The sequence below is a fragment of the Borostomias antarcticus genome (assembly GCF_949987555.1).
Source record: "Borostomias antarcticus genome assembly, chromosome: 1".
In the NCBI taxonomy this organism is placed as follows: domain Eukaryota; kingdom Metazoa; phylum Chordata; class Actinopteri; order Stomiiformes; family Stomiidae; genus Borostomias; species Borostomias antarcticus.
Window position 1 is genome coordinate 26538073 of NC_140234.1, and position 16073 is coordinate 26554145.

Consider the following 16073-nt stretch of genomic DNA (forward strand, 5'->3'; position numbering starts at 1 on the left):
CCTCTATGGTGGAGAGGAGGATCTGGTGGTCTACCGTATAGACGTGGTCATGTTTATAAATATATAAATGTGTTGGTTTGTATGTAAAGTTGAATTTGCGAGTGTCCACTGAGACGTGATTAATTGATTGGATCAGCAGCCTGTGGCTCTGGAGACTCTTCATCCCCTCAGTTACAGCGTGGTAACGGGAGGTACGGCCCAAACGCAGGACTGGAAAGCAGGTTCAATAATGTTCAATGCAAATCCAAAATGACAGGAGCAACACAGTAACATGACAGAAACTAATCAGAACACAGGGACGGGAAACAAAGGGTTAACCAAACTATAAAACACTACACATCAACAGGGGGCGCCAGAGGGGAGGGGACACAACAACGAAAACAAACACAGAACACCATGGCAGGGAGAACTAGGACCTGAGACACAAGGAGGGACCTGAACTGGAGCGCTAGAGGGAACCAGAGGGGCTAGAGAGGGACACAAGGGACTAGAGGGGACTAGAGGGGCTAGAGAGGGACACAAGGGACTAGAGGGGACCAGAGGGGCTAGAGAGGGACACAAGGGACTAGAGCGGACCAGAGGGGCTAGAGAGGGACACAAGGGACTAGAGGGGACTAGAGGGGCTAGAGAGGGACACAAGGGACTAGAGGGGACTAGAGGGGCTAGAGAGGGACACAAGGGACTAGAGGGGACCAGAGGGGCTAGAGAGGGACACAAGGGACTAGAGGGGACTAGAGGGGCTAGAGAGGGACACAAGGGACTAGAGGGGACCAGAGGGGCTAGAGGGGTAGAGAGGGACACAAGGGACTAGAGGGGAAGAGTAGAGGGGAGGAGTAGAGGGGCAGAGTAGAGGGGAGGAGTAGAGGGGAAGAGTAGAGGGGAGGAGTAGAGGGGAGGAGTAGAGGGACAGGAGTGGAGAGGGACCACGGTGGAGTGGGACTAGTGGGGAACTGGTGGCTAAAGCTGGGTCTGTAAGGACACACTAAACACAGGGAAGACAGGAGAATCAACACAGGACAACACACACAGGAACCTCAACAAATCATGTGGCAATGTGCAGGCAGAATAATGCAAGGTGAAAGAGTGTGGAGATGTCTCTGGGGGAGTGAGGCGAGCCACGGCGTGCAGCAGGCAAGCACGCACATGTTTTGAAATACATCTTCAACCAGTTCCAATTTGATGAGCAATAATTAGGTTGCAAATGTCTTGATAAAGCTATTGATGTTTATTGTGACAGCTTGGTAACAAAAAACCTTTTTATAGCCAATCAATTTGCACCCACCCAGCTGATACTGATTTGCAAAGATAGGAGGTAGACATACTGACTAATTACTTACAGATTACAGTACAGTATGTCTACCTCCTATCTGTGCGTGGCCTGTTGATGCTGATGCTCCTTGCACTTGCATACGGTCCCAACAACCCTTACTGGAATATTCAGATGTTTTGAAATACATCTGCAACCAGTTCCAATTTGATGCTGAGCAACAATTAGGTTGCAGTACAATACTACAGTACAGCACTATCCTGTTGCCTGACAGTTGACTACATCAATATCCAACAACACAAAACACAATGCATTTAATTCAGATAGTACTTTGTTGACATATACCACCATAATATGTATCTTGTAGAAATACCTTTCTGTAGACCTACACATTAATTCCATTAAGTAGACTACTATGAGGAATCAGGAAAACGCTCACAGTCTTACCTTGCTCAATATCATTTAATACACAAACTTTTGGCCAGGGACCTGTTCTAGGCATATGGTGAGGTCCTTGACCCAAATGTTGTCTGATGATAATGAGCACGTGAGACCAGTGTGTGGGCGGTCCTGACTCCTCAGGTTCATGTCTACTCCACCTCCACACCTGGTGCTAAGATCTGATTCATGTGTGCAAGAGACGTTTAATCATTAAGGACAGCTGCCTCCTCCAGAACAACTCTACCGTTTCATGTCCCTGTTTGCGGTCTGCTGGCAGAGTTCACCCGGTGTTTCAGTAAACAACCCTGCCGGAGTGCCTAAGAAGGGCCGAAACAACGGAGGTCTTCAAGCGAGATCTCAAGACGTACCTTTTCGACCTAGCCTACCATCAGCTAGGACCTTGAGACACAGAAAGGCAGCCTCAAAGCTACCTGTGAATCCTCTGTATACATTGGTGTTTATCCTGCTATGCACTGTATGTATATCAAGTAATGTACAGAAGCTGGTTACCCTGAAGCAGGCTTGTTCTGTTCTGACAGCTGTGTTGCTTCAATGGCTCAGCGTGCTACTAACCGTTTTCTGCCTCCCCTAGTCTCCCTCCTACCTTCTAACCAGGTCCAGTGGATGCTCCACTGTCGCCCGCAGACCACCATGAGTCCAATAGATACCCCACACACGTACACACAGACACACATCAGTCCACATCCGGCTTAGGCCTGGACCTGATGCTCTTAGCCTTTCTTGCTCTGAAAATTTAATTTAATGTAATCTATTGCTCTATAAATGTTCTTAGCCATTAGACACATATATTCCAGGAGCTTGCTCCAGGTTGCCTGTTTTAAATATCTGTGTGGTTTTTATGGCTCTGTGTGCTACTAACCCTGTTCTGCCTCCCCTCTCCCTAGTGCCTCTCTCTCTCCCTCCTATTTTCTAACCAGGTCCAGTGGATGCCCCACTGTCACCAGCAGACCTCCCGGAGTCCGATAGATACCCGTGTCTGCTGTGGATGTCGTAGTATTTAGTTAACACACACACACACACACACACACACACACACACACACACACACACACACACACACACACACACACACACACACACACACACACACACACACACACACACACACACACACTCACACACACCAGCCCACTTCCGGCTTTAGGCCTGGGCCATAGCAAACACACACCAGTATTTGCCATGTCTCTCCTATGATGCTTTTTTAGCCTCTCCTACTCTGAAATGTAATTTAATGTAATGTATTGCTTTATAAATGTTCTTAGCCGGTAGACAAACATACTCCAGGAGCTTGCTCGATCGCCTTGTAGAGAGGGGTCAGGGAAGAATTTTTACAGCTCACTTATCTGGCCCCCGGGTGATTACTGTTTTTTTGCTTCCCTCTGGAATATGTAGAGAGTGGGTCGTATGCCCTCCTCCCTTGTTCTCTGTTAGCGCATTGTGTTGCCTCTGGGTATGAAATGCGCTATACAAATAAAGCTTTGATTGATTGATTGATTGATTGATTGATTGAACAACAGATGCCAACAAATGTTACTGTATGTGAAAGCAGAGCAGCCTTGCCAGGGGAACAGGTTTTATTTTGTGTTGTGTTATGTAAAGGACGGTAGGCTGTCTTTGGACAGACTAATTGACACCAAGTGATCGATTGAGATTGATGATTAATTAATACAGCCTGCATATAATTAATATAGAGATGTATTCTAAAAAGGCAAATGGAATTCAAACTAGAGATGAAGGAAACGTTCCAGTTCAAAGTCAGCCCCCCCCCCCCCCCCCCCCCCCCCCCCGGACCATGACCAGGACCCCCCAGGGCCAGGACCAGGACCAGGACCCCCCCAGACCATTACCAGGACCCCCCAGGGCCAGGACCAGGACCAGGACCCCCCCAGACCATTACCAGGACCCCCCAGGGCCAGGACCAGGACCAGGACCCCCCCAGACCATTACCAGGACCCCCCCCGGACCAGGACCAGGACCCCCCCCAGGACCAGGACCCCCCGGACCAGGACCAGGACCCCCCCGGACCATGTGGGTGATTTCGTCAGCCCCCCCGGACCATGCGGGTGATCTCGGGGAGAAACTCCACTCAACAACAGCCGGCGTCATCAACCTTTATAACCAATGTGTGCTGCACAAAGTGTGTGTCCTCGTTTCATGCACAGTGTGACGACCCCCCTGCTCCATCTGCTGGGTGTGTGTGTGTGTGTGTGTGTGTGTGTGTGTGTGTGTGTGTGTGTGTGTGTGTGTGTGTGTGTGTTTGGTACGTGGAGTCCGGGAGGGTCATCAATGGTGATGGGGTGCAGCTGGGCCCAGATGATCTAAATGTGTGAAAGTGTCCTGCATTTGTTTATTTATGATGACCTCAGCTATCAGTTCTGATAGGCAACAGTATGTAACTGAACTAGGCTAATATCTTGGAAGACACAATCCTTACTGAGACTCCATGCTAAATGATGGACATATCACTTCCTGTTTACATCCGCATGTGCATACCCACTGGACGCATGGTCATGTGATACTGGACGCATGGTCATGTGATACTGGACGCATGGTCATGTGATACTGGACGCATGGCCATGTGATACTGGACGCATGGTCATGTGATATGCGTTTTCAGGCATGAGGACAGAGATTATTTGTGAACCGGTGCTAAAACTCAGTTATGGACAGAAGTCGTTGTGTGTGTGCATGTGCGTGTGTGTGCGTGTGTTTGTGTGTGTGTGAGTGTGCACGTGTGTGTGCGTGCGTGTGCTTGTGCGTGTGTGTGTGCGTGTGTGTGTGTACTCACAGTCTGGCTTGGCACAGATGAGGCAGGCCGTGCTGCTGTTGTAGAAGGTGAGCAGCCCCGCCACGGCCAGGCTCAGGTCAGTGTTGGTGGGCCTCAGGTCCAGAGTGGTGAACCTGGGGAACTGGACCTTCAGGATATCCTCCGGAGCCACCTTCACGTACGGAACCTGGCCAGGGACACACAGAGCGGATACACTGTAGAGGTGGCCGACAGTACGTAGGCTCAACATGGACACACAGAGCAGAGGTAGAGGTGAGCTACGGAACCTCAAAAGGGACACGCAGAGCAGAGGGAGAGGTGAGCTACGGAACCTCAAAAGGGACACGCAGAGCAGAGGGAGAGGTGAGCTACGGAACCTCAAAAGGGACACGCCGAGCAGAGGGAGAGGTGAATTACGAAGCCTCATAAGGGACACGCAGAGCAGAGGGAGAGGTGAGCTACGGAACCTCAAAAGGGACACGCAGAGCAGAGGGAGAGGTGAGCTACGGAACCTCAAAAGGGACACGCAGAGCAGAGGGAGAGGTGAGCTACGGAACCTCAAAAGGGACACGCAGAGCAGAGGGAGAAGCCTCATAAGGGAGGTGAGCTGGTAGAGGTTCCGTAGCTCACTGCAGCTCAGAGCTCTTGAGGGACAGAAACCACCAGCACTGGGGCTGAACTTCAACCTTCTAGGTACCAAATATTCACACCCTGACCCACTCTCCGTCATGTAGAAGGAAAGACAGCAGAGGAGATATTCCATATTGTTTACAGCACGGAAGAACATTTTTTTCAGTCCCTCAGGAGAGAAGAGGGAGAGAGAGAGAGAGAGCGATGGAGGGAGAGAAAGAGAGACAGGAGGAAAACGGATAGAAAAAGGAAAGAGATGAGAGGGGCTTTCAGGGGACCAAGTGTTCATCATGGTATTCTCCTCAGTCTCATTAGAAGCATCTTCTACAGAAGCCTGTGAGTGGAAGTGGTGTGAATAATTAAAGCTGTGCCTCCCAGACTCCCCTCACACACACAGAGGGATCTCTGCTTCCCATTGATCTGCAGAAACCAGGCCTCAGTGGGAAGAGACCAACAAAAACATCACCTCTGCTTGCACTCCGGAAAAGTTGCGGCATATAATTAGATACTGACCACATATTGGCAGTCTACATGGTTACTTTCTCGTCTGAAAACATATTAGAATGTAATAATTTACAGTGATAGAGCCAAGATGAAAAGACTGTTGTGATGTGAAACAAGGCCGCTGGGCTGGAACCTGTTCTAATGGCATAGCCGCTTGAATAAAGGCTTTTTAACCTTGAAGAGCTGCCTGGGACCGTCTTCTGTTTCATGCATTATTTTGTGATTTGTGAAACTCTAACGAGGCTCTAGCCAGGCATTTGTCGAGAAATAATGGACCACCCTCCAACCAATCAGAATCGAGTATTAAGGCCATGGTATAATGGGTGTTAGGGGATTTTTTGCCCAGTGGGAAAATGCAATCCCTCCATCTCTCCCTCCCTCCATCTCTCCCTCCATCGCTCTCTCTCTCTCCCTCCCTCCCCCCCTCCCTCCATCTCCCCCTCCCTCCGTCTCCCTCCCTCCCTCCATCTCTCCCTCCCTCCCTGTCTCCCTCCCTCCATCTCTCCCTCCCTGTCTCCCTCTTTTACTCCACCCCTCCTCCCTTCTCTCTATCTGGTGCTAGGATGATGCAGCAGAGGCCGGTGGGAAGGCCACTCCTCCGGGGGCGGGGCCATGAAGAGGCCGGTGGGAAGGCCAGTCCTCCGGGGCCATGAAGAGGCCGGGGGGAAGGCCATTCCTCCGGGGGCGGGGCCATGAAGAGGCCGGTGGGAAGGCCAGTCCTCCGGGGCCATGAAGAGGCCGGAGGGAAGGCCACTCCTCCGGGGGCGGGGCCATGAAGAGGCCGGTGGGAAGGCCAGTCCTCCGGGGCCATGAAGAGGCCGGGGGGAAGGCCACTCCTCCAGGGCCATGAAGAGGCCGGTGGGAAGGCCAGTCCTCCGGGGCCATGAAGAGGCCGGGGGGAAGGCCGTGGTGGAGCACTAGCAGGCCAGAGAGAGATCTGAGAGAGCCAGACAGAGGGAGCGTGGGAGAAGCTGGGGGCTCAGCGGGGCTTGAAGGGGAAGCCGGAGGACTCCACAGGTCTTAGACATCTCTTCATCACAGCAGATTGCCTGTCGCTACCACTCCACAGCACCATACATTGCCTGGTGCTCACCACAGAGACGCCCCAGGAGCACTGATTGGTTCTCCATGGCTGGACATCGGGGGGTGTGATTGAGTCCTCTGGGCACCGGGAGGGGGGGGGGCAGAGGCCCGCTCTGACGAGACCTGGGTAATCGCCATGACACACCTGGGACATGCTCTCCTCTACTTTCTTTTCTTTTCCTTTCCTCTCTCCTCTTTTTTTCTTTCCTCTCATCTCTTTTCTCCCCTCTCCTCTCCTCCTCTCATCTCCTCGGCCTTTAGCTCTGGTGCTGTGTCAGCGTTTGCTCCTCCACCCCGGCCCCGTGGTGCTCAGCTGGCCTGGTGTGCAGCAGCTGGGGGTTGAGGAGAGACTCTGCCTCCATAGAACCTTGTTGACTGTACGACTTGTCTAAAACAGATTCACCACCCAGCTGACTACACAACTAGTCTAAAACAGATTCACCACTCAGCTGACTACACGACTAGTCTAAAACAGATTCACCACTCAGCTGACTACACAACTAGAATGACTGTTATGAACGGATATTTGATGTTTGAAAAATAAATAACCCAAGAAAAGCACAATGTGATGAACTTAAATAAATAACCTACTTTATATGGACGTTGGTATAGCCTATTCATGTCTCTAAACATTCTTATTTCAAGTCGGACTCGGCCATAACACAAGGCTTCATGCTCTCCTATAGCCTATTCTACCTGCTAAGGTGCTCAAAGAAAACATTTTTCTGGCTTCAAAGATGATGGAAGTGGGCTCACAACTGTTAGGAGACACATTTCCCTTCACCACCTGCTCCATGTTTACTTGTTTTCTTCAATAGTGTAGTGAGTTGGCCCTTATCAAGAGAGAGAAACGAATGTTTGCGCACAGCGTACATGAGAGGGATCAGAAGGATATATGCTTTGTCTGTTGATATCCAAGAAAACAAATAGACTATTATGAAGAGTAGACAGGTCTCTATTCAGTTAGAATGATGAGAGCAGGTGAGCAGAGTGAAGCCCATCTGCCCTCCCCAAAAAGAGAACGCTGCTTTGAAAAAAATCGTACTTGTTCTCTCTTCAATTTCTGAAGTGTAGGTGACACTTCATCTGCTATCATTATCTGGCTCTATCATTAGGCCTATAATTCAAGGCAAGTTTAAAATTAAATTAAATCAAATTGAATCAAATTAAATCTCTGACTCAGTTATTCATAAATATACCTGGCTCTCCAATGGCCTTCTCAGTTACATCCTAAAGATTCATGTTGTTGTCGGTGTCTTTATAGAGCATGTGCTGGGGATCATACACCTCCCTGTGTTTCTCCACTTCGAGGATTAACTTGATGTCGTCGATCATCTTCAAAAGGTTCACTAGTGTAGTTGTGGTTGGTCTCTCCCTGTCTCCCTTTCATGTGTTTGGTCACCTTAACCCCGCCCCCAGCCCCAGCTCCTCTCTCCCTCTCCCTCTCTCATTTAAATTCAAAGGTGCTTTATTGGCATCGAAAGCTTACAGGCTACATTGTCAAAGCAAGTGTGAATCCTAAACAACTAATACGTAGGCTAGTATTTAATTACAGATGTAGGCTACTGAAATTAAATCTTTACTTGACATAAAAAAGATAGACGTGGAAATCACAGTTAGAAAGCCTATTCTTAATTGCTTCCTACTTGAGAAATGACCAATATATGTTTGTGTCTATATTATATACAAACTGGACGGCCAACGCCTTGTAGAAATAGGTTTTATGTGGGGAAAAAAAGCCCTTTTCCCCTGTCCAAACAAATTTAGCAAATTTGTTTGTGTTCACTCACAGCTCTCGCAAAAATAGACCAGAAGCGAAAACTATCCGCTGCAGCGTGTGAGCCGGCTGCGGAGCTTCACTACACAACGCTGCCGGTGTGAACAGTCAGGTTGGTTACATGGGCACCGAAAGGAAACGGGCTGCGCTACGCTTTTGCTTCCAGTGTGAACCTGACGCAACAGCACAACCAGGGACAGACGACAGGCACAGAGTTGTCGAGAGACAGAGACTTTTGATGCCCTTTATTGAAACTAAACTAAAAACCTTGTGTACAGTAGCCCTCACACGTAAGTTTTGCTTCGTGCTACTACTCAGCTCAGCTGCTACACTACCAGCTGCCACACTACCAGCACCACTGCCTATTTCCACTTGACCTGTGTACTGGCAGTTATTTGTTCTATCCACAGTAGGTCACCACTGAACTCACCCGAGTCAGAGCTGTCCAGTGTTAGAAGTGAGCTCCAGTCCTTCGAGTCCCTTCTCCATGATGTCCTCCAGCGTCAGGCCCTTCTCTCCGCCTGACTGGCTGATCTCCAAAATGAAGCGATCCCCTCCAGCCCCGGGCATCCTGCAGATGGCCCTGTTCCTGGTCCATCCTGGGCATCTGTTGTCCGGGGGAGGAGACCGCCGCTCTTTTTTTCCCCTGGCGAGAGTGACGCTCCCATTTCGCTATCCAACTTCTTCAGTACACTCGAGGAATCAGCGCAGTCAGTGGCTGCTAGCCCGCAGCCTGCCCCTGCTTCGGTTCATTCCAAGGAATCGAAGAAGCACCGTAACGTCATTTCTGCCCCACCGGTGCCCCATGAAAAACGGGCTCGGCTTAGTCCCTCTCCCCCTGGGCCCTACTCCAAACCTAGCCCTGGCCGGATCCGTCGCCGGGCGTCCAGCCCACAAACCACCAGTCCGATGCCCCCCCTCCCGCCCGTGTCACTGCCACCGCAGCTAGCGCGGCTAGTACAGCTAACACGGCTTCAGCTAGCATAGTTAATGCTAGCCCCCTCCTGTTTCCACCTTCAGAACGTATCCTAGTTGGCGATTCCATGGTCAGACACGTCACTATCCCAAATGGTACCACATACTAGTTTTCCAGGTGCCAAAGTTTGTGATATATTGAATCACATTCCTTCCATCATCGACCGTCACCCCTCGGCTCACACAGTGCTTGTGCGGTGTGAATGACCTCAGGTGCAGGCAATCATGCAAATTGCGTCAAGACTATGAGCTACTTGTAACGACCATCGAAAGCCTTGGAAAAACCTGCATAGTCTCTGGGTTAAACCCCACCCTCAGACGAGGCTCGGAGATGTTTAGCCGTCTATATAGTGCTGACCAGTGGTTAGATAGCTTCTCCCAAGCATGTGGTCATGGGTATATCAACAACTTTGATCTGTTCTGGAAAAAGCCTGACCTGTATAAACATGATAACCTGCATCTCTACAATAAGGAAATCAAAGTCCTTCTCCCGCCACCTATCCTTGACTCCATGACGTCACATAGGTACCACCAAGGGGCAAACACCTGTCACCTACGCCCTCTCTGCCCTGCCCAAACTACTCCTGCAACCCCAGCCACTTGCACCTTAAAGGAGTAGTAAAGGGAAAATGCATGTTTAGCCCTGTTTTAAGGTTACTTATGATCATATACCATGGTTCAGATCAAAAACAAGCATTCTCCTTTAAGGTTACTTATGATCATATACAATGGTTCAGATCAAAACGTTGATAAAACTAGCACTTTTGAGAAAGTCGGATAATTGCTCTACCACCGTTTTGGTCATACAATGGATGTGGGTTGGCATCTTGAAAAATCTTTCAAAAACATGTTAAACTCGATTTCAAAGACAAGAAACTCACCAAGGTGTTAGTTGGCGTTCTGACATAATTCGCCATAAAGTAAGATTCTAGTTCATCTGGAAAGGCTTTTTTAAATATTGAGCATAGAACTATTTAGTCGCAGCACATAGGTGTGTAAACCTCCGCAAACTAGGTAGCCTAGCAACATAAACAATAACAATAGCTACCGTTAGTGGTTCTGCTTCCTGAATCCCCTCTGCGGATTGATCTACACATCTACAACGGTCGCTTCAATACAAGTCAATGGATTTCATAAAATGATCAATAAAACCCTACAGGATTCATACTTTGCGGCGAATTTTGAAAGTTGTCAGAACACCAACGGACACCAATTACCCCCTCGGTGAGCTTCTTGTCTTTGAAATCGAGAGTTTAACTGAAATCGAGAGCTTAATCAACAGCTTAATTGAAAGATTTTTCAAGGTGCCCATCCACATCCATTGTATGACCAAAACGGTGGTAGAGCAATTATCAGACTTTATCAAAAGTGCTAGTTTTGTCAACGTTTTGATCTGAACCATTGTATATGATCATAAGTAACCTTAAAGGAGAATGCTCGTTTTTGACAACCTGGACCTTATTTACGGCATATTATAAGACGTTTGACTCACCGAGATAACTTTGGTGTAATTTGGAGGCCTGTAGAAGAAATTTAAAATCCAGCGAGAGCCAAGTATATCCATGTAATGGCGGCAGACGGGGCACTGAGAATGCAGCTTTTAAAAAATCTATTTTCTGCCGCGAAACGGTTGTTTTCATCAATCTATTTTTATGAATCGCTAGTTGTCCTAACATAGAGCGAGGGCTTGTTGAGGTTTTCACATGCCTCTGTAATATGATCTTTAGAAACGTCTTTAGAAACGAAATATAGCTTCCCCAATTGCTCCTGCATGCATGCGCACAACGCGCAGACTGGCTATTCTACAGTAGGCTACACTCGCGGCTCACATTCTCTACGCTACGATCGGCTTGTTGGTGCCTGGAATATTGTGTGCAATATGGCTGAATATTTATCAGATTTTGAGGATATAGAAGATGACTTACAATATGATGGAAGCCGATAGTAGCGTAGAGAATGTGAGAGATGGAGAGAAGGAGAGCAATACTGTTAGAGGCACAAACCTAAATTAAGAATACAATATATGAGCTGACACAACCAGAACAAATGACAGTTCGGCCCCTCTACAGTAGCCTATGAGCCACAACACACTGGACTCCATTGCCGCTTGGCACACTGTTTCCTAGCGCCTGCAGTTGGCCATACACACACGTTACCTCCTTCATCAAGCGTTTGATCTTTCATCTACTGTGAACCCGCCGTTGAGCCCTGCTGCGCAGCGCGAGCCTGGAGCTACAGACGGGGGTCCTAGAGGACGCTCCCCGCCCAGAGCAGACTGGGGTCCTAGAGGACGCTCCCCCTCCTGAGCAGACGGGGGTCCTAGAGGACGCTCCCCCTCCAGAGCAGACGGGGGTCCTAGAGGACGCTCCCCCTCCTGAGCAGACGGGGGTCCTAGAGGACGCTCCCCCTCCAGAGCAGACGGGGGTCCTAGAGGACGCTCCCCCTCCAGAGCAGACGGGGGTCCTAGAGGACGCTCCCCCTCCAGAGCAGACGGGGGTCCTAGAGGACGCTCTCCCTCCAGAGCAGACTGGGGCCCTAGAGGACGCTCCCCCCCCAGAGCAGATGGGGGTCCTAGAGGACGCTCCACCTCCAGCTCGGCTCAGCGCCTGCTTCTAAACACTCACTAATTCAACAGGGACATTTTTATGAAGTAGACTTCAGTAACAGTTCCTCTCAGCATTTTTTTTTGCGGACTTTCTCTCTCCATCGCATCAATCTTTCTGTCCTCCCAACCCCCCCCCCACCACCAGTCCCTCCCTCTCTATCCCTCTATCTCCCTCCCTCCATCCCTCCTGCTGTAGAGGTGAGAGCTCATCTCCCCAGTCCCTCCCTCTCTATCCCTCTATCTCCCTCCCTCCATCCCTCCTGCTGTGGAGGTCAGAGGTCATCTCAGTCCCTCTGCCCAGTCGGTCCCCTGCAGACCAGCGCCAGGCCCACCTTACTCTATACCCATCTGACCTCTGCAGTTGAGTTGGCCAGTCCAGCACGCCTCCTGAGTGTGTGTGTGTGTGTGTGTGTGTGTGTGTGTGTGTGTGTGTGTGTGTGTGTGATGCCATATGGTGTGGGTAAAACTATAATGAGTGGTTATCTGCTCCAAGCCCTACTGCACCATCTGAACTAAGCACATGTTTACTGATGATAGACGCCTTCGAAGTGGCAGGATGTCACAGGATGTCACAGGGTGTCACAGGGTGTCAGAGGATGTCACAGGGTGTCACAGGGTGTCACAGGGTGTCACAGGGTGACGGGTGGCATCCTTTGTTGAGGAAATAAAACATTAGCTGTGTGTCACCCACACCGACTCACAAAATCCTGCTAACACACACCGACCCGCTCATGATTAACACACACCGACCCGCTCATGATTAACACACACCGACCCGCTCATGATTAACACACAGAACAGAGACAGTTGGATGCTGAGCTGACCACTAGGGACAGGTGGACTATGGCCAATCACACGGAGGCTGACTATATCCAACAGCCAATAGCCTTAGCCAGAGGACAGACCTGGAGATCGTGCTGGATACCACAGATTAGATAGCAGCACACATATGTGGTCCACGGCCAGTGAGAAGGCATCTGAACTGGTCACAGGCAATCAGAGAAGAGATTACTACCATTGGGAAATGAGGGTTGGCAAGTGACCATGAGAGCATTTGAGGACACAGCTCATCAGTCAGACAAGGATTGGCAAACGTAAGTACTCTCATCCCTTCACATGTTCCACATGTTGTTATGTTACCACCTTATTCCGCCTTATTTTTATTTATTTTGCAAATTTATTAAAAAATAAAAACCTGAAATATCACATGTACATAGGTATTTAGACTCTTTACTCATTACTTCGTTAGTAATGTTAAGTCACATTTGGCAGTGACTAGATTAGTGAGTATAGTTGATTGGACTCCACCTGTGGTAAATGCAATTGATTGGCCAAAACCACCCGTCCAAATTGAGAAATCAGGGGAGAAGGGCCTTGGTCAGGGGGGTGAACAAGAACCCGACGATCCTCAGAGCTCCAGCGTTCCTCTGTGGAGATGGGAGAACCTTCCAGAAGGTTCACCACCATCTCTGCAGCACTCCACCAACCAGGGCCACGTTTCCCATAGCATGCTCCGACGGACAGCAGCAGAAAGGAACAACAGAATATGGAAGAGTTCTTCTGCATCTCTACAACAACAACAACAACAACGGATAGATTGAATTGTTTTGCCCGCTCAGCCTGGCAAAGTCGTATTCATCTCTCTGGTACAATGACAAAGACACGCGCACGCACGCACGCACGCACACACGCACACACGCACACACACACACACACTCTCTCTCAAGGAGACGAGAGAGAGAGGGTTTGGATATGCGTCTCTCAGGCCAGATTAATGATGTTACTGTTGAGACAGGAGAGATGTACAGCTATGGTGCTCTAATCTCCATCAGGCAGAGAGACGTGTGTGTGTCTGTGTGTGTGTGTGTGTGTGTGTGTGTGTGCGTGTGCGTGTGTGTGTGAGCTGTGATGGGTGCAGCACCTGAGCACCTGGTCAGGCAGAACAGGGTCACCCTGGGTGAAGAGACACAGAGGCAGGTGATCCACCTTCGCTAGCAGCCTGAAAGAACCTTGCTCACTCATTTCATCTGATCCCATCTGATCCCATCTGATCCCTCCCTCCCTGTTGAGTGCTCTGTCAATGTTCCTAGCCAATAGATTTAAACATTTTCCAGGAGCTTGTTCGTTGAGAGAGGTCAGGGAAGATGTTTTACAGCTCACCTATTTCGGCCCCTGGGTGAACTGTTTTTTGCTTCCCTCTGGAAAATGTAGGGGTAGGGTCTCTGTCCATCCCTTCGCTCTCTGTAAATTGCATTGTGTTGATGGATGGACAGACAGACAGATAGATCATGAATCCCCTGACAGAGGGTCCAGGGAAGAAACGAGTGGTAAGAGCCCCTCCCTCCTCCTTCCCCCTCTCCCTCCCTCCCTCCCTCCTTCCCCCTCATGAATAAGCAGTTACTGTAAGGGCCAATTACAGTGTACAGAGTAAAGCCGATGCCTGGCCTGGACCCAGCCAACCGAGACTAATACCAGCATGCACACACACACACACACACACACACACACACATACAAACACGCACACACAGACATACACACACACACAGACACAGACGGATCCAGCATTCTGTAACGGGGGGGGGTATGGAGCAAGGTTATAATAGTTTGGATTTTTTAATTCGTTTTTATTTTTTATATAGTTTAAACTTTTTGTTTTCAATTTCAGTTTAGTTTTGATTAGTTTTTACAGCAGGTTTGCAAGTTTAGTTTTTATTTTGGGAAAATGCTTAGTTTTAGTTTAGTTTTCATTAGTTTCAGTATTAGTTTTAGTGTTTTTTCCTCTGCACTAGCCTCATAATACTGGGTTAGGGTTAGGGTTAGGGTTTGTGAAAACAAACCATCTGGTGCACTTCAGATTACTCCTGCTCAGGGGCACAGCTAACAAAAATGGAGGATAGATTTCATATCCACCCAAAATACTAAGCTTATATCTGAAATGAAAAATACTTAAACAGACTACTTTATCAATAACTTTAGTTTATTTTAGTTAGTTTTGTTAACACAAAATACAGTTTTATAGGTAGTTAGTAATCATTTTTTTGTAAAGCCTAGTTTTTATTTTTATTTCAGTTAACTAAAATGTTTTTTCACACTTAATTTTCGTTTTTTAGTTAGTTTTCATTAACTATAACAACCTTGGTATGGAGTCAAATTAGGGACAAAAGTATTCCAACTTGCAACTTGTAACATGTAACACCATATCTGAAAGTTTCACAGTTACACATCGGATTTGCAGTTATGCACCTATGTTAACAGATATGCATCGAGTAGCTAGCTGGCGTCTGCTAAGCTAGTTGTACTGAGTGAGTTAGTGCTAGATTGTCGATGTAGCTTGAAACGTACAATTTGAATGGTTTTTCCTTCGTGCTTGAAGAGCAGTAACACAGAATCCAATCGTTTATTGTAAATTTGGGAAGATTGCTAGAAGATTACCCAAGCTGCGCTTTAAAAAAAGCAGCAACCCTGCGGCAACCGAGGTCCGCCTCCCAGCGACTGGCTTCGTGATTGGATAGTGAAATGATAGTCTTGATTGGATAGTCAAATGATATGTTAATCTGAGCATCCCCATTGGCTATTCATAAAATCAGGTCAAAAAAGGGACAAGAGTACTTGTTCTTGCAGATTTGATTTGTACTTGTAGATTTGATGCATATCTCTAAACTTAAACAGTTGTGTAACTGTAAATCTGATGTGTAACTGCAATTTTCAGATATGGTGTAACATGTCACAAGTTGCAAGTCACATTAGGCCTATGTCTAGCACAAAGAAAGAGAGCAGCATGCCGGCGTACCCCGTTGCGCTAGGGAGATTCCCCCGGGACATCTGCTCACAACCACGGTTACTACACAAAAATAACAAACCAAAATAACAAACACCGAACGCATTCCGAATGGAATACGAGCTCTTATCCTATGAGGGGACCAAAGGCATTGGCTCCAGGCAGCATTAAAGAAGCACCCCAAATCTCTCATTACTGCAACGTGGTAAGATGTCTCCAGACC

At 48.5% G+C, this 16073-nt stretch overlaps 1 protein-coding gene across 1 annotated transcript in view; it reads right to left on the reverse strand.

Moving 5' to 3' along the window:
• grik4 (glutamate receptor, ionotropic, kainate 4) overlaps positions 1–16073 on the reverse strand; it is a gene marked incomplete at both ends in the record, with an annotated part of 186394 nt that overhangs the window by 107806 nt on the left and 62515 nt on the right. Inside the window, one exon of the mRNA XM_084441735.1 lies at positions 4518–4683. Coding sequence (XP_084297861.1) covers positions 4518–4683 — 166 coding nt within the window. The remainder of the gene's footprint in view (positions 1–4517; positions 4684–16073) is intronic.